At 34.9% G+C, this 24,213-nt stretch overlaps 2 protein-coding genes across 19 annotated transcripts; one reads left to right on the top strand and one right to left on the bottom strand.

The window, feature by feature from the left end:
* Nucleotides 1–1,991: 1,991 nt before the first annotated feature.
* LOC100260731 (cystathionine beta-lyase, chloroplastic) lies at nt 1,992–10,666 on the top strand. 2 transcript variants are annotated; one of them, XM_002274277.4, is made up of 13 exons: nt 1,992–2,175; nt 2,608–2,767; nt 2,848–2,960; nt 5,117–5,187; nt 5,306–5,397; nt 6,094–6,181; nt 6,260–6,371; nt 6,463–6,559; nt 6,647–6,728; nt 7,428–7,545; nt 9,557–9,664; nt 9,738–9,840; nt 10,277–10,666. In XM_002274277.4, exons 1-13 carry the CDS (start codon nt 2,095–2,097, stop codon nt 10,450–10,452), a joined length of 1,401 nt encoding a protein of 466 aa, XP_002274313.1. In that variant the 5' UTR covers nt 1,992–2,094; the 3' UTR covers nt 10,453–10,666. The 2 variants fall into 2 exon arrangements, with proteins under 2 accessions (XP_002274313.1, XP_010653953.1); XM_010655651.3 differs by having other exon boundaries at nt 2,119–2,299.
* Nucleotides 10,667–11,388: 722 nt separating this feature from the next.
* LOC100265940 (uncharacterized) lies at nt 11,389–22,755 on the bottom strand. 17 transcript variants are annotated; one of them, XM_059739242.1, is made up of 9 exons: nt 22,383–22,580; nt 22,090–22,293; nt 21,354–21,510; nt 20,469–20,574; nt 18,840–19,022; nt 13,908–14,396; nt 13,575–13,661; nt 13,417–13,506; nt 11,828–12,272 (listed from the first exon to the last, which is right to left on the bottom strand). In XM_059739242.1, exons 3-8 carry the CDS (start codon nt 21,399–21,401, stop codon nt 13,460–13,462), a joined length of 960 nt encoding a protein of 319 aa, XP_059595225.1. In that variant the 5' UTR covers nt 21,402–21,510; nt 22,090–22,293; nt 22,383–22,580; the 3' UTR covers nt 11,828–12,272; nt 13,417–13,459. The 17 variants fall into 17 exon arrangements, with proteins under 17 accessions (XP_059595220.1, XP_010653960.1, XP_059595226.1 ...); XM_059739239.1 differs by having other exon boundaries at nt 21,354–21,455; XM_059739240.1 differs by having other exon boundaries at nt 21,354–21,455; nt 22,090–22,273.
* Between the last annotated feature and the right edge of the window lie 1,458 nt (nt 22,756–24,213).

Here is a 24,213-nt window from a genome sequence, read left to right as displayed (position 1 = left end):
CTAACACTAAATCATAGTCTATGCATGCATAAGAATAAGGGCGTGTTTGAGATAAACTCTAAAAAGAGTTTTTAACATTTCTAACACTCATAAAAATTATTAATGTTTTTTATAATTACTACTAAATTGACTCTAAATATTACATTTAGAACTATTCTAACATCTTGGTATAGTGTTACATTTGTATGTTTCAGCCAATAACTGATCTAATTTAAATCCTTTATTTTTATGATTGTAGGTTCAATAATGAGCCATGAGGAGCACTGGATGGCTTGTGGGCTGCTGTTAAAGTCAAGCTGTTACACAAATCTTTTTCATGGATTGTACAGGGATGGTTGATTAGCTGACCTTTAATTCACGATTTGAGGGGGTTCCTATTTGGATGGAGTAGCTTGATATTTACCTAGGAAGTATTTGCACTAGGGTAAATAAGTTTTGTGGAATTTTAGAGCATATTTGACAATGTAATTTAAAAATACTTTTTTGTTTTAAAATTTTCTTATTACTGTTTGATCATTGTTTTTTGAAAACAGTTTTTAAAACTAAAGTGGAATAGAAAACAAATAGGTGTTGCTTTCACCGGTTTTTAAAAATAAAAATAAAATATGGACTCGTTTGGTTATATTTTCTGAAACTTATTTTTAAAAATTGTTTTTAAGTTAAAAAATAAAAAAATAGTTTTTAAAAATAAGTTTTAAAAAACATGACTAAACGAACCCTTGATTATGATAATTATAATTAAACTTTTTTTAAGATAACATAAAAATCAATTTATTTTGAATTTTAACATTTGTTGTTATGTATAAAAAGACTTTCTAGTATCACAACATGTTATAATATAAATATAACAATGTTCAATTTAATCAATGTAACAAACAAAATTTTATAGTGTAGGACTAATTATAAATTAAATGTAATTTAGGGTCCGTTTGATAATAATTTTAAAAAACACTTTTAATATATTTAACACTTAAAAATTTTTATAATTCAAGTATTCGAAAGTTATAAACCTTTTATAGGATTATTACCAAACACATTATTATGTAATGTGATAACTAATATGAATTAATTTACTGATAGTGAATTTGGGTAGTTAAAATAGTATAGCTATTAATAGTATAAATAAAAAGTACTTTTGCCAGCCAACTTAGTCTGACTTTAATTTTATTAAATTTTTAATACTTTTTGAAATTTTATTTATTGTAGTTTTATGTGTCTTAATGTAAAATTGTGATACACTCAGAATAGTAGTCCTTGTTAGGGTAAAATGAGTATATCGATGTGAACATAGATGGAGATTTGCTATAATTGTTTAGAAGACATAATGCCCATGTGATATTTCTAACATATGTATATATTAAGAATGTTACTCGAGTTAAGGTTACGATTCTAACATGAGTTGGAAAGTCACGTATCATAAAAATCATGTCTAATCCTTGTAAATTTGAAAATAGGTCCAATGTGAAGGCAAAACAACCATGAGTGTAACATTTTTTGTTAGTGAAAGCCCAAGTACCACTAAAACACTTATACTGTTGTATGACCTTTGGAAAAAACACTTCCACTAAAACATTTTAAATAGAATATTTATTGAATCCACTTTAATATAACATTTGAAAGTATTTATATTTGGAATGTTTTTAGTTAAAGTGTTTTTTAAAAAATTACTTATTAAATATTTATCAAAAAAATTGTTTCATAAATTTTATCAAACACTTATATTTTTTTAAAATATCTTTTAAATTAAAAATATTTTCTAAAATCATTATCAAGAAAACTCTAAAAACATGTTTAAGAGTATTTATAGTTAAAGTGTTTTATCTATAAGTGTTTTTTAGGAGAATCGGTTATTAAACATTTATCTAACAAATAAGTGATTTTTAAAAAATTTAAAAATATTTTTTAAAATTTGCTAAACACCTAATTTAAAATAAAAAAATTATATTAAAAATATTTTATAAAATCACAATAAAAAAATAACTCTGTTACTAAACGCAAATGTATTTTCCTTGAGTGGACTTTGAAGCAGGGGGGGCTGTGGCGCTTCTAAGAGACCGAAGGGAAAGTTAAAATTCAATATTTCTAAGCTCGTCAATGGCTTCTTCTTCTTCTTCTTCTATATCTTTCACTTCGTTCCTCACTTCCCACTCTAACGCTACTGATCTCAACGTTCCGGTAAGCTTCCGTGCTTTCAATTTTTTTCCACTCGGCTTCTTTTCTGTTTGGTTGGTGACAAAATGAGGGGGAAAGGAGAAGGAAAGAAAATTCGGTACTCTGCTTGTCCGGCTTTCGGAAAATGGTCAGCGCCAAGCATTTTCCGTTTTTCGTCGTTTTGTTTTTTCTTACTGTTAAATGAGAAAAGGGGAAGTGTTTTTTATGCCAGCGAAGGTGGGTTTAGATTAGAGTGGTTTCATGTGGAAGAAACCAAACGAGGAAGTAGGGTTTTTTTTTTAATTGTTTTCTTAGAATGGAACTTCTATGAATCTACATTGAGTTGAGAGTCATTGATACCGGTATTTGAATACGTTGACGTCTCGCTTTCTTCGATTTTCTTGGAAACCAAACTAGGGGTCAGGGTTTAACTTTCCGGTTTCAATTTGTTTCCAGGGTTTCGTGTATGGGAAAGTTCCGGCAAGTTTACGGTTCAATACTGTGAAAGGGAACAGGGCGTTGTTTGGGAAGAAATTTGAATTGAATTGTTTCCAAGAGAAAGAGATGGATGTGAGCACTTCGGCGGTGGTTGATGGGATCGCAGACCGCTTAACTGGTTTGTGTTCCTATGGCACTCAAAATATGTGCTCTTCAATTTTTTTTCCCTAACTTTAGTTGTCCCACAATTGACTGCAGAAATGGAGGTTAAGGAGCCAAGTATTTCAACCATGTTGATTAATTATGAGAACAAATCCGATCCTTTTGATGCAGTCAGTCCACCTCTTTACCAAACTGCTACATTCAAGCAGGTAAGACTAGATAACCATACTCATGCTTTCTTTTTTCTCATTTTCTCTGTTGGCAATTGATATGTTTCTTTTAAGCCATTTCTGAATCTTGAAAAATGTGAAAAAGAAAAGACTATATACATATATCAGGGAACAAAATATAGATTTTCAAGGCTCTCATTTTCTATATTATAAAAATGATTTAAATATTGGGGAAAAATGGGAGAATTTTTTTTTTGATAGGTAAGTAGAGCTTGTATTAGAAGCCTCTAGAAATGGCGAAAACAGTACACACGAAGTATACAATCAAAACGCCAAAAAGACTAGGCGAAGAAGACAAAAAACCTTTCCCCTAGCTAGACATATAGCCATTCTATAAAGTCAATCGTAGACAAAGTATGATCCTCTATAAACACCTTAGCCCAATTTACAAGAGTATAAAAAAAGGAATGTTTTAAAGCTTAGTTCGACCATTCGATATCATTGAACGCTCTTTTATTTCTTTCCTTCCATAAGGTCCACATTAAGCATAAAGGGGCAGCCCTCCAAGCCTTCTCCCTCCTCTTACCCACAAAGGTACTATGCCAACCAAGCAAATTCCTTTTAATTGAAGAATGCAAAACCCACTGCACACCAAAAAGGGAGAAAATCAAACTCCAAAGCATTGTAGTTCTTTTACAAAACAAGATTAAATGATCACTAATTTCCTCTTTCTCTTTACACAAGTAGCACCTATTCGGCATATTCCATCCCCTCTTTTTGAGCTGGTCGATGGTCAAAATTCTGTTCCAAGATGTTTCCCAAGCAAAAAAGCTCACCCTCATAGGAGCTCAAGACCTCCAAATAAGACCCCAAGCAAAAGGGTCACTATAGGCCCTCGTGAAGAAGCGGTAGAGGGATCTAACAGAGAAAATGTCATCCCTACTTTCTTTCAAACTCAAAACATCCTTCACTTCTCTTCTCACTACCAAAGGATGCAATTTTCGGAACAAGCCCTCCACCTCTTCCAATTCCCAATCATTAAAATGCCTTGAGAAGTGAGAATTCCAACAACCCGACTCCCCACTCCCCTCCCAAGCATTTGACACCCACTCATCTTTGTTAACCGCCAACTGGTATAGGTTAGGGAAAGCTCATTTCTTTTTCCTTTCATTTCCCTTTTCCCTTCTCTTGTCATTTCCCTCCTAGTTGTGGGGATAAAAAAGGAGACATATCGTGCCCTTAGAAGGGCTGGCCCATATCATCTAGATTTGCTTTGCCATCAGTTGATAAATGTTTCCTGTTAGGGAGGATCCCCTCTTGTCCCAAAGAACGGAAAAAAAGAAAAGAAAAAAAGAGCCATGGTGTCTCAAAAAGAGAGGAGAAAGTTATTTACATCTTTAAGGAGTGAAAATGTGTGTTTGACCAAGATTTGGGGCTTTGAGTGTTTACAGGGAAAGCAAACTGAGTTACAAACATGCATCTCCTATACTCTAATAACATTTTTTACCCATGTACTCTAAACCTAGGAACACACTTGCGCCCACTTTATTCTAAATGTCTTTTTTGTACCAAGCCCCACTGCTGGATTAGATCCTACAGACTATGCCTGTGACATATCATGTTGATCAGTGATGCTGGCACTCCAATCTACAGAACTCAGAGTCATCTCTGTAAACTTTTAATGTTTAATTCCAATACATGCTATACCGCATGTATGGGACTGCACTTAATCTCTGATGAATTTGATATACTGAGACTTGGTGCAAGAGGGATGCTAAATCCAATGATAGTGGGCTTTTTGATATGCAGTCCTCCAAAGTGTCATCAAAATTAAGCCAATAAAAATCCATTTTGCCAACTAAAACCTCTAAGATTGGAACACATAGATCCATATTGAGCCAATCAACTTGTGCAATCTTAGGATAGCCTCTGTAATCTCTTATAATGGCTTCCAGTGTCACTTCCAAACAACACATATACATAGATTTCCAGGCCTTTATGCATGTATATGTGTGGCACTTGTTCATGTGTAACAAATTAAATGTGAAGGTTTTTGCATGTCTATATACTCTTTCCATACAAGCAATATGTCTCTAAGGCAGGACTAATGTGTGTGAATTTTTTGGTTATCTCGCAGCATGGCATCCTTGATGTTGAATTTTCATTTGCATTGTTTTTTTGTACTTTGTTTGCAGCCTTCAGCTACTGAAAATGGACCCTATGATTATACTAGAAGTGGCAATCCTACCCGGGATGTTTTGGAGAGGTGTAATTTTGCCTTTTGTGTATATCAAAATAGTTTAATCAATGTCCAAAAGGATCTTTTTCATTCTTGTTGTTTTGTTCATTTCACATTCTAAGTTTTTCTTCTCTATATATTTCAGCCTTTTGGCGAGGCTTGACAAAGCAGATCGAGCATTCTGTTTTACTAGTGGAATGGCGGCTTTGGCTGCTGTTACTCATCTTATTGCACCTGGTGCATCTTCAATCTTTCATCTTTTTCTTTTATGTACATAGATATACATCTGTGTTTGTTGTGTGTGTATATGCATATTACTATTATTAAAGGGAGAAGACAATTTCTCTCCCCTTGGTATCTCATCTCCTTTTTCAAATGATGCAAATAGTCCTCTGTTAATACTGTGGTGAATGGAAAAAAAGAAATAAATAGATAAAAAAGAAGAAGAAAATGAAAATGGTGATTACATAGTAGTAGACTCATCAAGTAACCTCATGTTACATTTTTTACCTCCTTTGCAATTAAGTTACACTGTTCTTTCAATTCCCTCTCTTATAATTTCATTTGTTACACTCTAGCGTGTGCAGCAGGCTTACATGCCTTCTGTCTTTGTATATGCATCCAAGGGGCGGTGTTATAAGACAAACCCATAGGTGCCATATTTTAACCCTATTATTAGCATCTATAGCAACTTGGATCAAGTATATTCTAAACTGCATCAATGTATTTTTTATTTATTTTTTTATTTTTTTCTGTTTATTGGGTATCCCTGGTATACAACCATATGAACTGGATTTTGTTTTTTTAAGCCTATGAAGTGCTTGCTGTTTTTCATTATTGCTTATGGAAATTTGCTCAAAACTGTTTTCTGGGTGAAAATTCCTGAAATTACCTGCTAATGTTAATAATTACTTGTATAAATGCCATTTTTAGGTGAGGAAATTGTTGCTGGAGAGGACATATATGGTGGTTCTGATAGATTGCTGTCTCAAGTAACTACAAAAAGAGGAATTGTGGTGAAGTTAGTATTAGTTTCTTCTTTCCTTCACAAAATACAACTTGAAGTGGAATTTGAGGTAATTATGTTTATGATGTGCAGACGAGTGGATACAACTAATTTAGAAGAGGTTGCATCTGCTATCGGCCCCATGACAAAGCTTGTGTGGCTAGAGAGTCCAACCAACCCTCGACTACAAATCTCTGATATTCGAGTAATTATGATGGTTTTTAGAATTATAAATAATGTAGAAAGATGTTCATCTCTAGTGTTAAACTACTTATCTTTTTTTGTTCCGTTTTCAGAAAATAACAGAGATGGCTCATACACATGGTGCTCTTTTATTGGTTGATAATAGTATTATGTCCCCTGTATTGTCACAACCATTGGAACTTGGAGCAGGTATAAACACTTACATTCTTTGGATGCTAAGTTTCATTCTCTTTTTCAAGGTTGTGGTTAATTTTGGTTTCTTCATCTCCATTGCAGACATTGTAATGCACTCGGCTACTAAATTTATAGCTGGACATAGTGATGTCATGGCTGGTGTGCTTGCTGTGAAAGGGGAAAGGTTGTACCTCTTATTCTATGTTATTCACTGCATGTATAGAAGTTTCATTCCTTTTCTTAAGTTCATTCTTTTATTTATTTATTTTTATCAGAATTCTTCTGTTCATTCTTTTTATTGAATATATGGACTTCAGAAAGGAACCAGTTCCAGCCTTTGTTGCTTTGGATGTAATAGCACGTTTTCATTTGCAAATGGACAAGATAGTTTTAAAGGACAGAAAAAAAAAACAGTTCAAATAAACTCTTCACAATCATGACCTTGATGCTTGTTCAACTTGTGGGAAAGAACCTGTTGCTCCACAGGGGAAAAAAAAAACTCATCAAGGCGTGTTTCTTTTTTGTTTGTGACAACACATTTGGTGTAGCAGCTAGTAGTAAATTTGCATTTTCACCTGCACTACTATGATTGGAGCCATTACAGTGCTCATGATTTTCTTTTTGTCTCTCTTAAGTACAAACTTGCAAGGATGTTTTCTTATCCTTGGTAGTTCTAGTTGCCTGTTGGTATAGTAAATTTTCATTAAAAATATGAGTGAAGGCTTATCTCCAGTGGCTTCTTCTCATATCTTTGTGGACATTATCCCCATATTTCTCCATGGTTTTTGTCCTGAACTTGATATTGACTTCTGCTACTAATTTGAATAATTCATATTTCATTTATCCTTAATGTAGTGTCTTTCCCTGTTTTCACATTCATCAGCTTGGCAAAAGACTTGTACTTTTTGCAAAATGCAGAAGGCTCGGGGTTAGCTCCATTTGACTGTTGGATATGTTTACGAGGTATTAAGACCATGGCCTTGCGTGTTGAGAAGCAACAGGTGCTATTTCAAACTTGCTTTTCAGTAAAAAGGGAAATTATTTCATCGAATTTAGTATTGATAGCATTTACTGTGTGTTAACATAAATAAATTAAATTTTGTGGAAAACTGATGACAAAGAAGCAGTCAAAACCTAGTAAAAATCAATGCCTTGAATTGATGCACAGTGAAATATGTTCATCAAAACCTAAAAATTCAAAATTACACCAACAGGGAAAGGCTCATTCCTCTTCTCTGCTTTAGAAGAACAGAAGGTTTTGATTGTGAAATTTCCGTTTTTGAAACCAACCACCCTCTTCCTCATCCTTGACCACTGTTCTAACTTGCAGTCTTGATAGAAATGCTCCATGACTTTCCAACTCCCAATCATGGAGCCATCCAAGAAAGAAGGAATTCTAGTGACCAGCTTCACCTATCCAATACCTAAGTGTTCTTTGAAGAAGCTATGACATATAATGGTGGAAGGAAATGCTCAGAGGAAACTCACCACACCATGTATCTTTTGAGAAATTCACCCTCCTTCAATCTCTCAGAGCACAGCGGGTTCTACTTCTGAAGATGTCTCACTCTTTACTAATTGCCTTCCATACCTCCAACCCAAACCATCCCTTGCTTCGCAAGATCACCATCCTGCTTTTTCATGCCAAACTTTTCAATAATTATTTCATTCTATAAGTTTTCATTTTCACCATCCTCCTTTTCTACGCCAAACTTCCCAATAATTATTTCATTCTTAAGTATTCATTTTCTGAAGCAAATCTCCAATGTCACTCGCCAAAGAGCGCCTTGCTAAGGATAGAGAGATCTCTAATGCTAAGACCCCTTTTTTACTTTTCCAAGTAATAAACCAAACGAATTCACAAGTGTGACTTTTTCCCTCCCCTGAGATCTCTTTGAATCTTCTTGAGCCTCAAAAGTCACCATACCTGGGATGATAAACATAGGCATAAAATAAATAGGCAGACTAGACAAGGTAGTTGTGATTAAAGTTAATCTGACGTTTTGACAGGTAACAAGCCTTAAAGGAGACAACCAAAGGCAAACCCAGATTGGTGGAAGGAAGCTCTCCCACTCTACAACCCAGCATAGAAACTAGCTCCTCGGCATTATCTGCCCTCTAATCTAGGATTAACTTGTTCTTTCCACATTTATTTTCAGCCCTTGCATTGCTTTATACCGCATCAAACTCCAGCTTGGGTATAACTATTGATTTTGTTAGGCCTCAGAAAATAAGGGTATTATCTGCAAACAGAAGATGGGACACTTTGCACTCCCTTGCCATCCCTGTCTCCCATCTGAAAGTACTGGTTGTGCTAGCATGTCTTTTCGAACCTTCACACGTGTTGCACATACAATCCTTAATTCTTGTCAATTTTCTCCTGGTTGTGGGCACATATTTTTGAGGCAAAAGAAACAAATACAACCCAAATTTAGCATCTCTTTTCCTCTTGGAGTAGAAAAATGAAGGCCTCTCTCTTTTTCTTCTCTAAAACCATAGCCACACCATCAACACACCTCCAAACCTCCCCCACCCCCCTAAGGAAAGGAGCACACAGGTGGCTAAGATATAAGATTTTGCACTGGAAACAAATTCCTAAGGGAAGATGAATTTGGACTTGTTTACAAGTTTCTATAAACATTTTGAAGAGAAGGATGAGAATAAGAGCCAACCTCAGGCTGGTGGCTGTATAGTTGCAACTAACCTCTTTTCTACAGTTTTGGTTTAAAATATTCAAGTTGGAGTTTGATGTCAATCTTTCCGAAACTCCCATATATTTAAGTTGTTGAAGCCATCACTGCCAGTTTTATATGTTTCTGCTTGTAACTGTATATTTTATATCACTAAAGTTGAAGCCCATATCATAGAGGGATTTTTTTGGTCAAAAGTTCTCTTTTGCTCTAAAGAGGAATATGATAATTTCATGATAATTTTCCATATAATGATCTACTTTCTTGAAGAGGTGGTAAAGGATTTAATTGTTTCTGCCTTTTTGTCTTCTGTCTTTTGCAGGAGAATGCACAAAAGATTGCTGAATTTCTCTCATCCCATCCACGAGTAAAGAAAGTTAACTATGCTGGTCTTCCTGATCATCCAGGACGTTCTCTACACTATTCTCAGGTATTGACAATGGAATGTTTAGATTGATAATGTAACACAGGAAACTCTTATCTCCTATCTCAATCTCTTGCAGGCAAAGGGAGCTGGGTCTGTTCTTAGCTTTTTGACGGGCTCACTGGAATTCTCAAAGTACATTGTTGAGACTACCAAGTACTTCAGCATAACTGTTAGTTTTGGTAATCATTTTTCATACTCTATTGCATAGCTGTTAAATAATTTTCTTTTATTTTACTTTTTGTTTTTGGGGGTGGAGGTCTAGGGAGAGGAAAATAGGGAACACCTAGATGAAATTTTTGGATAAGGTTCCTCCAAGCAATTTATTGTTAAAGGGAAGTGTCATATGACCTTCTTACATTGGATGGTTGAAGGAAAAACTGTCTGAGTTTGAATTGGGCAATATTCAAATGGCATCGCATATCAGGTGCTGGTTTTAGATTGTATGCCATATTTTTGAAAGGATCACCAAAAATTGAAAGGGAAAAAAATGATGAAAATGTCAGTAAACTAATGTGATGGGGTGGAGCAGTTATAGAGTTTAAAGGTCCATGCTTTGGTGCTTCTCCAATTCTACAGATGTTTAACACTTACTACTTGAATTGTGTTTTGTGACAGGGAGTGTGAAGTCCCTCATAAGTATGCCTTGCTTTATGTCCCATGCAAGCATACCAGCAGCAGTGCGGGAGGCTAGAGGCCTCACTGAAGATCTTGTTCGCATATCTGTGGGAATTGAGGACATCAACGATCTCATTGCTGATCTAGATTATGCACTGAGAACTGGGCCTCAATAGTAGCTTCATTCTTAATGCACTCATCTTAACATAATTATGTTTTATGTCGTTGTTTTTGGTGTATGGTCAATTTTTATTCTGTAACGTTTGGGAGTTCGCAATCCATTTTGATAGACAAAAGGAAATAACATATTCACGGCACCTAATAATGCCAGAGGATGAGTAAGAAACCAGTGAGAAAGGAAAATAACAAAATAGAGGAATTTAGATTTGACATCTACCAGCCCAAAAGAAAGCAGCCAAAGCCATGGGGGATCGTGGCCCTTGCCCGACCAAAAGCTATTCCTTGATGCTATTACTCTATTATAGATCTTTAAATCATTTCGAGTGTACTATATTTCTCATATTCATCTCTTGCAGGATAAAAAGTGTTTCTTTCCCTTCCATCTTGCCCTTCATTACTGATTTGGATTCTAAAATTGCAAATATTTTGTCATTTTGTTTACCCTGTGAGAAGTGGCATCTGAGTGAGACTCTTAACCAACTTCTGGTTTTCGTATTTTTGATATGAGACTCTGCTACTTATTAATGCTCTATTAACAGAATATTTGGTGCATACTCTGGGAATGCCTTCTGAAATATCAACTCTGCTGACATTCATGAGGGATTCTGGAAACGGGGGAAAAAAAGAAGGAAAAAAAAGAAGAGTATTGTTTCAGACCTCCTCATGATGGGCTTTTCCATGGCCGTGAAGTCCATTGCTTCACCATCCTCGTGTTTCAAATCAACCCACGCCATTCTCATTACCCATGACCATTAAAGGACCCTGAAATCTTATTCATTTCAATCTGCCTTTAAATTTATAAGCTTAAAATGTCAACTCATTGAAAACAATTTTTTTTTTTTTCAGATTATTGAGGAATTTAAATTTTGGAAACAGGAAGCATCTTCTCTTCAAAATATATGTTTTTTTAAAAGAAAAAAGAAATTGTCATTTCCACGGTTCTTTCAAATTCCATAGTACTTATTTTCAATTCGACATGCCTATTATAAAAACAATAATAAATCCATGACATCATTTTACCACTGGCTAAAAATTACATTATAAGCGTGAAATTCCTATTTTTATTTTCAAAAATATTACGCCATCCCCTGACCAAATATTTTCATGAATTACAGGGAAATAATCCAATTGAACCAGCTCACCGCAAACAGGTCCTAGGCGTTTTGGTGCTATTCCCAGAATGGAAGTGGCAACAGCAACAGCATAGAGGAAAAATCCGAGTCAATAGATGGATTAGGAATTCAATGCTGGAAGCAACTACCTGTAACCTATAGAGAAGCCAAGTCCTCCCCCATTAAAAGCGCAAAGCGATATAAACAAATAAAAATAAAAACAGAGAATAATTCCAGAATAATGGCCTGCAACAAACAGTGATCAAAGAATCAACCATGGCTGACTTAACAAATACCAAAATATAAGATGTCAATATAGCTAACATAAAATCACATATAAGAAATTCCAATCCCTTCACTGATAATGAAGGTGTTTCTAACAAATCACACCATTCTAAATGAAAAGCAGAATTCAAATATTCTACCATGCCTATCAACATCAGCATGCCACAGTATCATTGCACCATTATTTCTACACCGACCTTGTCATAAAAGCAAGACCATATCCACCATCCAAAACACCTTTCTGTTGGATTGTTTGAACCTTTTTTTCAGAAGCTTTCCTCATTTCATCTCACCATTACAAAGCGATGTCAGTGAACCTCTTTACACACCAATCTATACCGTCCAAGGAGTTTAAAATTTGATGACCCCCCATCTCTAAAATGCTATTTACACACTTTAATCCTAGCAATGCAGCTGACCTGCATCAGCAAATGCACAAGATAAATGGTAAATGCATATACAACTCGGCAGGATTTTTTGAAATGATGAATCCAAGGACGACTACAATCCAGAAAGCATTTTGTCAGGCAAATCCTCAAAAGAGCAGGCATTGCCTACCTTTTAGCACGTAAGTTAATAGAAAGGATTTACATTTTTCACTTTGAAGGCTGTCTGAAAATAATATCACCAGCACAAACATGGATGATTAAAAACTTAATAAGTGATTCTCAGGTACATAGAATTTGTTTAGGCCCTAACAGTGACAAAACAGCTCCATTCAGTTTGTAAATGAAGTTTGGAGGCCCCAGGCAAAACCATTTGATTCCAATTCCATTTGCACGTGCACAAATTTTGTACGTAAAATGGAGATCACCAGAATGATTTTACAGGAAAGAAAATGATGCCATTTCATTGAAATTATGGAATAGCCTCAAATAAAATAAATAAAAACAACATAAAGCACATATTGATGTTCCAAATTGTTTATTTCCTATTGAGAAGAAAAAGAAATGAAAAGAATATATAGATTCATCTAAAATGCTACAAGGGGGAAAAATGAAATGGCTTCAATTTCATGCGCTTTCCCTGAAGGCCCTGAATAATTTGTCAAAGAAAGAGGAAATAATAAAAAGTTGACAGTCTTTATATCAGAAAGTGACACCAAGCATTATTGTAATTTGTATCAAACAGAATCTAAGATCTGACTGAAATATTCATAGATCTCAATGAAAAATGCGGCTGTACTTTAGTTATGACCTATGAGATGTGCAATTTGAATTTTGATAATTTAACAGTATCAATTATAATATTCGGGGGGAAGCATTTTGGAAAATAGATAAGGTAAACTGGTTTGGAAGTGTCCAGCATAACGAAGCAACAGCAGAGGTTCCCTCATCGCATGTCAGATTCAGAAAACTAAATCCCATCCTCAGTGATACGAGTGCTCAGAATCAGCTTAGAAGGGACATAGATCATTGCTTAACAAGCTTAGCTAGGAACAGCAAGAAAGGGGTTCAATCAATCATTGCTAAATGGATTTGAGCACAAAGGTTGCATTGGACTGGTCAATAACAGAAAATTTCACTAGATTACAGAAGAATTGACTCAAGGGAAGAAACTCACAGTTGGGATTTATTTAATCAGTCACTGGGAAAGTCTTCATAGCTTAACCCTTCTGATATGGTGTCCAATCTTTTACTGTCTCCTGCAATTCTAAAACACAAGTATCAGTCCCCTTCTTTACCACATGAAAAACATAATAGAAATAAAAGAAACCTCACCTTGGTTTTCTCCCCTTCCACGAGAATCCATGAAGTTGTCTGTATCTGTTGTTAGGAAGGGTGATCTAGGATAGCTTTCTAGTATATCTGAAAATTTTGAACTGAATTATTAATCGTGCAACATATTTGTAGAGCTCAAAAGTTGATTAACGTTATAGACACATGCCTTAAATTAACTCATAACCCAATCCACAATTTAACCCCAACAAGTTCTTATTGATTCATGGGGAAATTGGCTAGGGTCTTTAATGAAATCAAAAGGTTTTAGAGCATCGATATTGAGCAATGGAAAACTACAACAAGGGCAGGAAACAAAGGAGCAAGAGGACAGACCAGAGCTCTGAGAAAATCCAGCTGTCAAATCAGAGAGGCTGAAACTTTGAGGAATCTGCCCCAAAAATCCATATGTAGAAGTGTCAGAGTCCAGAAGAGGCTCGCCCAAGGTTTGGGAGTTTGACACTACACTTGAGAAAGGTGTAACTGATGCATCTCCAATGGCTACTCGTTTTTCCAGGGCAGTGTTATCAGCACCAAACATGAATGGGGAACTGCCTGAATAACCAGCTTCTGGTTTGATCATCCCTCCATTCATTCCTTGCATTAAACCCAGGTTTGGGCTCCGAGTAGAAAGCATGTCCTGTGGGGCATCAATTCTACAGGTATTGGCAGACATATCCACAGCTGTGTGCATACTGGTTTGCAGTGATGACCCACCATTGGTAAAAGCATTAGACAAGCCGGAACTAATATGACGGTGCATGCTCGATGGCTTCATAGATGGTCCCACATGCTCTGAGGGATAGCATGCTGAGTTCTGTTGTACTGTGAAAAAGAAAAAACAGCAATAAGATTGATGGGAGTTAAAAACATATTCCAACAGTTCAGAATAGCAAAGCTCATATTTTCAGACAAAACATAGAACAGTTTTTTTGACAATTTTTTGTCCAGTAACGCATAGGAAAGAATAAAGTGTTGCAAAATGTAGTGAATAGGATGCAAACATTAGTAATTGAATGATTGCAGACAATAAATAAACAATTAAACAGAGAAGCAGCTCCAAAGGATGTGGACACAACAATAAAACCAATTTGGACCAAACATGAGACAACTGAAGCGTACGATTTCCATGATGGGGGTACATACATGATTCTCTAACGCATCAGGCCTTAAATCTCCCCTTAAGTCTCTTTTTTTCTGTAAACGACGTAATAAGAGACTAATAGCTAATCCCTTAGCAACTGAGTTATTACTGCCCCTGGTGCTGCAGCAAGAAAGCTAAGATGAAGAAAGAATCTTCTTGATGCAAAAATGAGGAGGAATAAGATAGTTGAAGAAACAAATAATAAATCAGTTGCTCTTCATGCCATGGCCCTCTGGCATAAACTATTTATATCAATTAGGGTTTGATACCATACCTAGGATTTTAGGCATAAAAGAAAAAGGAGAGAAGAAAGAATTTTATGGGTTGCCAAATGTAACCATCCAGAGAAAAAAAAATTGGTTCTGCATGCCAGAGAGTAAGAAGAAAAAGGAGAGAGGAGAAGGAATTTAATGGATTACCAAATGTAACAATCTAGAGCCAAAATTGACCCTGCCAGAACAGTGCTATACAAATTAAACATTGCTGGGAATTAGCATTTATGGTAAGAACAATACTTCATAAATATATCCATCCTAAAATCTAAGTGCCATGATCACTTTCATAAAGGATCCATGTCCGTGTTCAAAATGTGTACTGTACATGTGTAATCCAAGTAGAACAGAAATTCAAAAAAGATCCAAATCCATATTAGACACTTGTGGGTGTGACCCTACAGCGAAGTGGAATGGCAGAGAAGGATTCATGTAGAATACTTGAAATATGAGGCTTCATTATCATTGTACTGTGATATGTAAGTCAGGCAATAAGACTTTATAAGCAGCCTTCCACAAATCACAACAATAACTACCTGTATAACTGATCTAGTCCAAGCCAAACATCTTTGCAAGAACCCTATGTTGACAAGAAATAGAAAAGGAGAGTTTCTGAAGTAGAAGTGTTTATCAGTTGTCTACTCCTTTCTTCTTTCCATGATCTTCTTTCCTTGTTACTCTCTGTTTTTTACTTTGTCATGTACCTTGACATTTTATCAAAAAGCTCAAAATAAAAAATATGTATTTTTTTATAATAGGGAATCCACCCTTACAATGAGACATCTATCCTAAATGCCCACAAAGTAAACCCTAAGTGATATGGGCCCACACTTCAACCCAACACCACTTAAATATTGAGAAGGCTCAAACTCGAGCCTCCTAATTCATTGCCAGATGGCACCGTCCCTAAGCTGCTACACACTCTGGTGGGCCAAAATAAAAAATATGTTTACAGTTCCCTAACAAAGATTAGCTTAACAAATTTTCTACAAATGACTAAAATATTTCCTTTAATTGAAGGTATATAATATGAGTGTCTTTCATGGAATCTTGTCCAGCTCATATGCCTATTAGTACTTATTTATCTTCAAGATTCCAGTGTAGCTTATGGTCCAACAATCCACATCTATCAACATTCTAATCAAGATGACATCTAGGATTGAGTAAACTTAAGAGTCATTTTGTTTGGTTGAGTTTTGGGAAGTGAAGAATTCTCATCTACTGAGTTGGAACCAGGTTTGTGAGTATAAAGAAGAGAAGGGATTGAGACTTTGGGGGATCCCCAAAGGAATCGAGCCTTCTAGGTTAAATGGTTGTGGAGGTTTCATATGGAAAATAACTCTTCATGGAATAGTGTTATTAGAAGCATCTACAGCTTGCACTCATATAGATGAAACACCAACAGACTCACGTTTATACCCATGGGAAGTTATTTTAGAGGGCTCTCTTTTAATCAGGAAGAACAGATTTCAACCACTTTACTTGCTTTTCTATTGGTGATGATTTGATATTCAAGTTGCAGAATGATTTATAGTAAGAAGATGAGCCTTTTCATTTGCAAAATCCCAGACTTAACGTTCTTCCAAGGACTATCAATTCTCCTTTTTCCCTTGTTATTCACCATTCTCATTTACTCTTTTTTGGTTTTGAAACTGTCACTTTACAAACAAAATTTAACAACTAGGAAATTGTCAACCTTCTTTCCACAGGCATTCTACACATCATGTTTACTTTCAAATTTTATTTTTTATAATATAAAAAATTTACTTTCAAAATATGATTTTCTACATGTTTAAAATCAGCAATAATAAAGACTATGAAAGGAAGTTAGAATGATGTGCGTAGACGATCAAGCTTTTGTTAAGAGTTTTTGAAAACCAGTTGTTAGAATATTTTTTGGTTTTTCAAAACTAGTATAGGGAAAAAAAAAAAAAACATGAATATATTTTATTGGGGCCAAATCTACACATTGTTGAAAACTTTAGCATAGTGGTATATTCTTTTACTTTCAGCTACAGTACTAAGGCTCGAGCCCAGCATTTTGCACCTTTCATTTCAAGTTTTTAGGGGCCAGCAATTTTTCCAGAAAATTGCAAAAAAATCATGGAATCAGCAATACAATCTGCAATTTTTTGCCCATTTTCTATCAATTCCGTAACAATTTCTTGAAGTAAGAGTAACTGTGTGACTGTTTAATACTTTGCATAACAACGACATTCTGACAACAATGGCAAGGCAAAATACATGCAAAAGATAATGTTAAAGATTTTAATAATCTTTCTGATAGACATGGATATGGTGAAAATATAATGCCTGACCTGGGAAATACTCTATCACTATTTCTGCATGCATTTTACTCCTTTGATAAATCCGTAGTTGCCTTATTTTAAAGAATTTAAAAAATGCGATCTAAGCAAATTCAGTCCAATAACTTATCTCATGATCGCCAACAAGATTGCATAACTCACTCTGCTAGCTCCTTCCTACCTAACACAAATCAAATCTAATTTCATCCTACTTTCACCAAATGATCCAATCATCAACACAAGTTGATTCTTTCACTAAAAGAAAAAAAGATTTCAAAGGATTTAAATTATGTGAAAAGCAACCATAAACATACAATTGATGGAGATAATCTTGATAACCAGATAGGTAAGTGATGAGGATGAATCTTGAATATCTACTCAAGAAAAGAATGAAAGAAAATAAAGAAATCCCAAATTACTCTATCAAGGGTATTTAGAAGATTCTCTAGGGACAAAATTAATTTGCAATTAGTATTTGAGTTCCATTTAGAATTTAGGAGTTCTTTGTTTTTGAATTTCTCCTTGAAAGATATTCCTATTTCTAAACTTTCTATTTAAAAAGGAAAATTACTTCTCTAAAGCCATCTATTTGAGTCTTTTTTAGAATTTAGAATTCTTTTTATTTAAATATTTAGTTCAAGAAGTTTCTAAAGAGTTAAAGTTTTTAATTCTAAAAAGAAGGCTTCTATTTTTTAGTTTCATTATTTAGAAGATTAGGAGTTTAGGAAAGAAATAAGAGTACAAATAAGGTTAGATCCTATTTTCATGAATTTATTTAGCTTTTAGGATTTTCTAAAGTCTATAAATAAGGTTAATTGGTGTGAAATGAGATTGATGATGAATGATTTTAAATTTTTGCATATCTTGCTTCATTACTTTTCTTCCAAGTGAGACTCTTAAAAGACTTTAGTGAGATTCTAAGATTTCCTATCTTTCTTTTTTATTTTTCTTTTCCAATCTCTTATTTTATTTTATTTTTCCACAGCTATAATTTTATTCTTGTTTCCACTCCTTAAATCTTAAACATGAAAGCCTTAGTCCACTTATTTGATTGAAGACGACCCTTCTAAAACTGTCCTACACCAGTAAGCATTAGTAAATCATCCCCAACCAAATCCTACTGCACTAAGATATCAGGTTGGATACAAACATATACCAACATCCAATCAAAATCTAATGTATTTCAATGAGGTATTTAACCAACCAAAAACTGTAAGCGTAAATAAAAAATTAATCCTCCATATGGAAGAACATTACCAAAATCCAACTTATATCAGGTTGGATTCAGACATATACCAAAATCCAATCAAAACCTAGGGTATTTCAACAAGGTGACTGTAAATACACCATTAATCCTCTCTATGGAACCACTATGCATATGGCTTATCTAATTATAAAGGCATATGATATTGGTTCTATAAAATCAAGCATAACCCTAAGGAAAAGCACATGTAAAAGTTAAATTTCTCACTGGTGTAATTTGAGCCCAAGACATGTCAAGCACATAGAAAAAACCTTCAACAGAACAAAAAAAAAAAAATCTTACATGCTGAGAGCTGAGATCCATTGGGAATAGGTACTGTATCAACTCTAGCAGGGCAAATGCGATGCATAAGATCCACCTGTTGTTTAAGCAACTCGTTGAAAACGTTGATTTGATGCTTCACCATTAATCTCAAATGATAAGCCTCAAAAAAGTCTTGATTCTCTTCTACAAGCTTTTGCCAAACTGTAAGAAAAGCAAAATTTAGATTCTTGGATAGAGTATATCCACATAAGTTCACAAATTAGTATCTAATTAAAGTCTCAAGTTAAATATATCAACAATTAAGAAGAATAAGATATAAAATTTCCAGCTGAAAACTAGAAATAATACGCTCCTATAAATTTGTGTTCACATAGAACTGCTGTGGACCCAATGGATTGGAAAGTTTTTCAATAGGATCTCTAGTATCATTCTTTAGCACTGTTGTAGACCATCCATCTTTGAACACATTCCAAGAAGCTTCTCAGAAGAAATATGTCTTTCCTTACCAAAAATGTAAGGAAATTGCCTATGTTTTTGAACAACAAATATCCATTACATGGAATTCCCCTGCTAAACTGACTTGTGCTATTTCAGCAATAATTACTAAAGCAGAATTTCCTTTCCCCTTAACCCAGGTACAGATGCAAACAAACTGAAGCTAACCAAATGACAGGGTGCTTGAGCTCAACTAGAAAAATCAACAAGGTCCAAGATTTGATTGAGCACACCTCTTTCATGTCAACAATGATCTCAAATTGGCCTTTTACTGAACCAAGATGAAGTAACTCAGTTTGTCATCATAGAAAGGTCACAAAAGCACCGAGCCAAGCAGCAATTTGCTCAGTCTTGGGTCAAAAGATTAGTGAGCTCAAAAACAAAGTTGAGCCTGCACAGTTATATCAAGTACACACTAAGAGTACCCATCTTAAAGTCATATTTGATTGATTAAAAGAAAATTTCGCTTGCGCATTTATCTCAAGAACACACAAAGAGAACCCATCTTAAATTCATATTTGATGGAGTAAAAGAACAATTTATTTTCAATCAGTACATTTTTTTAGATATGTTAGTAATAGGGAAAGGACCTAACTCCACTACCCACTAAATATAGAAAAGTGATGGAAGCTAAATGGTGTTAACAAAATCCAAAAATGATAAACCAAAAGAATTCAGATGACTTTTTCCCCAAAAAGGAAGACTTTAAGAGAACATCCTCGGACTTGTGGATGTGAACCTCACGCTCTTAGAAATCTTTCTATTCTAGCCCCTTCATAAGCAATGAAGATGTCAGTGAGGCAACAACTAAAGTGAACATTGCATTACTCTGATAAAAAAAATAGCAAACAGCTCAGCATGACTCAAGATGTCCATTCTACCATAATCCTATTCACTCCTATATTAGCACAATCTGTCACCCACATCCTATTCAGCTCAGTCCCAGTGAATCATGTTCTAGAACAGACATGTTTCACTGACATAAGTTCAAATCATAAACAAGGAATGAGCATTAAGGCAACTCAGGTTCCTTCAAGCATTAGCAAACAACTATCATCCAAAAGATAAATAAGTTAAACAATTCACAGCATATGTTTTAGAATAAATCGTAATGAATATCCTTGAAAAAATAACATAAAAATTGACAATTACCAAGTTCAGTAAAATCAGGCTCTATTTTTGCCTGATCCAAGAGAGTCTCCACAACTTCTTTCTGGTTCATGTACAGCTGAAGACATCGTTCTATAAGATTTTGCACCTGAAATCAGACATAAATAAGCCACAAGTATTAATTAGAATCTGCCAAGTCCCCATGAGCCAATTGGAAATTTTTTTACCAAAACACGAACCTACGTTTGGGCATGATGAGAAATAACAACAGCACAGGCTTCTGGCCTTTTAATATTTCAAATGATTTTTTATAGATTTATAACCAGCTATTTTAAATATTCCCAAAAAAAGTGTTTTTAAGATGTGACATGTGGCTCCACAACATTTGCTTAGTGCCACAGTCCTTTCATAGAGGCTTCAACTACCCTCGGTTCTCTCTCTTACAACTCGGAAATTAGAGCTGTGCATGTTGCTCTTCTCCCAATATCAAACTGATGCAATGCTGGATTGCTGAAATACAATGTTTTTTCCTTTGACTTTGCCCTAGTGGAGTATAGTATGACACCATCTGAAGTGCTTTACCATACATTTTCCACTTCTAGTGTAGTCCCTCTACTTTTCTGATATCTAAAATAAGCCTCAAAACTAACAAAAAAAAAGAAGGAAAAAACAAAAACAATGAGAGAGAGAGAGAGAGAGAATTCATAATTGGACTCCAATAATATATAAAAGACAGGATGACCATAAATTGGCAAAGGATCCCATCCCCGCCTCTAGCCCACAAAATTGACATGCCATTCCCATATACTAGAGAAAGGGCAGGGAGGTTTAGCCCACCAGAATGTCATCTCTAATTTCTCACTTTAAATACAAATAACAAAAAACTTAGTTGGCAAATTTCCAGGATTATAGGGTTCAATAGCTTACCAGTTGTATATCTTGCCGTGAGACCCTTCGGGCAGCTCCACTAGACATTTTTCAAGGTTCGAAAGCAAAGAGATGATTGATCAGAAAATGTCGGTGATTCTCCTGTAATGCCACAGCAAATAATCTAGAAGCTCAATTGGAAAGCTAATGCTTCTCTCTATATTTAAAAATAACATGTCAGAACACGATGCCATTACACAACAGAAGAGATATCCACACACTACCCATTTCAATCAAATTAGAAGGAACAGAAGAAAACTAAAAGGAGTTTCTATTACAATGAACTTCATTAGTTGTCAAAGTTGTAAAATCCTTCCTCAATAAAGCTCTTGGTTCCATTAACAAAGATAATTACATAGCAGCTTACATTGAACAGGAGATCAGAATTACTCATGGAGTCATGCACATTTGAACAATTCTTTCAAAAAATCTTTTAATGAAGGATTTCATTCAGACACAAAGTGCAGCAAAAATAAAAAAAAATTAAAAGAGCATCAAATGGGAAGGAAAAAAAATGATTGAGGCCCGTGACAGTGGATTGTTTTTCTTGATCAGGTCCATTTACTGTATAGCCTTGATGGTCTGCCATGAAATATAAATACTACATACAACTCATACAGTTTAATCCGTCAAAAAAATCTTTCCTGTGACGAGTTTAAACCCAATGTGTTACAAAAACCCAATAAAGAAATCGTTTTCCCATAAATAAATATGAACCAATGTATTACAAAACAACCTATAGTGAACGAACGTTCTTCTCCATCTGTATCAAAACTTTTTCACATTTATACTGTTTCCGACGATCACGAACAATTCTTGATCACCAGAAACTCCTGAATATAATTTATCAGCGCTCACAAGTTACTCAATTCCCCCGCGCTTCCTCAATCGTACACGCGTTCCGGACAATTTCTTGAACCCTAAAGATCATAGGCAATAGCTGATCCAAGGGGAATTGAGTGATCGAAACCACTGATCAGACGAAACTATATCCAAGAATTCTCAGTAAATATGAGGAAAGCAACTTACCGGAACACGGAGGCTTGATCACCGGAAACGCGACCTCGGATTGAGAATCTCTTTCTTCTTCTTCTTGGCAGTGAATTAGGGCTTGTACATATAATATCGGTGAATGGGTTCCACTCCGTCAGGACGCAGAGACAACGGGATGGATTCGGCCGTGTGGGTGCGCTTTTCACTCTTCTCTCTCTGGATCCTGTACGGTGGGGGTCCACGTCGTGGTGGCGGGCCTCATAATAGCATCCGTCCAATGAATCCATCAACGGTGACCCACAATCACATGGGCCCCATGGAAAATTTCCACTTTAAGAAAAAAAGAATTATAAATGTAAATAGCTTAATGGATAAGCACGCTTGTGTAAGTGGCCGCAGTCAATAGGATCCACATTTCTCACTCTTTTTCAGTTTATTTGTCTCTAGTATTAATTTCTTTCTAAAATTATTTATTTAATTTCTTTTATAATTATTTTAATTTTTCACATTCCATTTCAATTATTATATTAATGACACGTCCGTAATTATAGATTGCGTACAAAAATAATAATAATGGGGATTTAGTAGTTAATAGGTAAGAACATGTTCACTGTTTTAAACTTTTAATACTAGAGAGATACAAAGATGTACATTAATTATGTGTATGTAATTTTTTTTCATTTTTTAGTTTATTTGTAATATTGATAAAATTTTATATCCTACTCCCTGACTTTCACGAGGACCCCTTCGACTTCAATTGAAAACAATTTAACATTTTTATGTTTGGGCATCATATAAATAATGTTTGATAAATGAAAAATAGGAATAAGAAAGAAGGTGAATTATAATATTAAAAAAAATAAATTAAATTTTCAATAAAATTTATATTTATATTTTGAAAATTATCCCGTTACTTATAAAATTAGAATATTATTTTGTTTAGAGTTATACTGAAATATTAAATTTGACTCGTGAATTTGTTGAGCGTCGACTACTTCCTAAATAAGAGTTTAAGCCATTCAAGCAACCACCTTTCTTTTCCAACCAAAAAGGAGATTCATCGTGAAGTTCGATTAAGGGAACCGTCTTTCGAATTATTGGAGAAGCTCTCATTCACATCTTTGAGATGAATCGTAGCTCCAATGGGTAATGTAGATTCATAACTTTCATGACATAAAATCGGAAAAAATTGATCCATATTTATTTTCTCAATCTCCCTCTTCCTTTTCCCTTCAATGTGTTCTGTAGGAAGAAACTTTAGTTAATTATTAGAATGGAAAAGGGGAAGTACCCGAGGGGGCCCATTAAAGCACTCATACCAAGATACTTGAGAATCTTCTCACTTGTGAGCATTGATTCATCTTTTCAGATGTACTGGGGAATATAAAAATATCTCAAGTTCATGCTTATAATCTCGTGTGTATAAATGAGCTGAATTAAACCTTCAAACACTTTGTTCAGGCACGGCTCAGCCTGTTATAAGCGAGCTCGAGCTTAGCTGCACTTAGTTCACTTCAGGCTTTACCTTTAGCCGAAGACTACTTACTTAAAATTCAATCCTTCAAATTGAATGATCAAATCTTGAGGCCTGAGTAGTATTTAGACTCAATTTGACCTAACAACGAGCACCCTCATATTCAAAAACCTTCCTCCACTAGTTTTGGAAACGTCGAAAAAAGCCTAATTATGACAGGATTTTTAGTTTAATAACCAAAGAAAAGTGCAAGAGACACAGAACTTGAATTAGGAGTGAACATACTGGGCCTTTCGATTAGGCTAAGCCCGAGTTGGAAATTAGATCCAACCCACGTAGGGATTCCAGTATAAGGCCATTTAACAGAGGGCCTGAACCATGGGCTCGGAACTC

This window comes from Vitis vinifera, chromosome 8, assembly GCF_030704535.1.
Source record: "Vitis vinifera cultivar Pinot Noir 40024 chromosome 8, ASM3070453v1".
Classification (NCBI taxonomy): domain Eukaryota; kingdom Viridiplantae; phylum Streptophyta; class Magnoliopsida; order Vitales; family Vitaceae; genus Vitis; species Vitis vinifera.
Note: the sequence above shows the minus strand (reverse complement) of the source record. Positions and strands in the feature narration are given on the sequence as shown.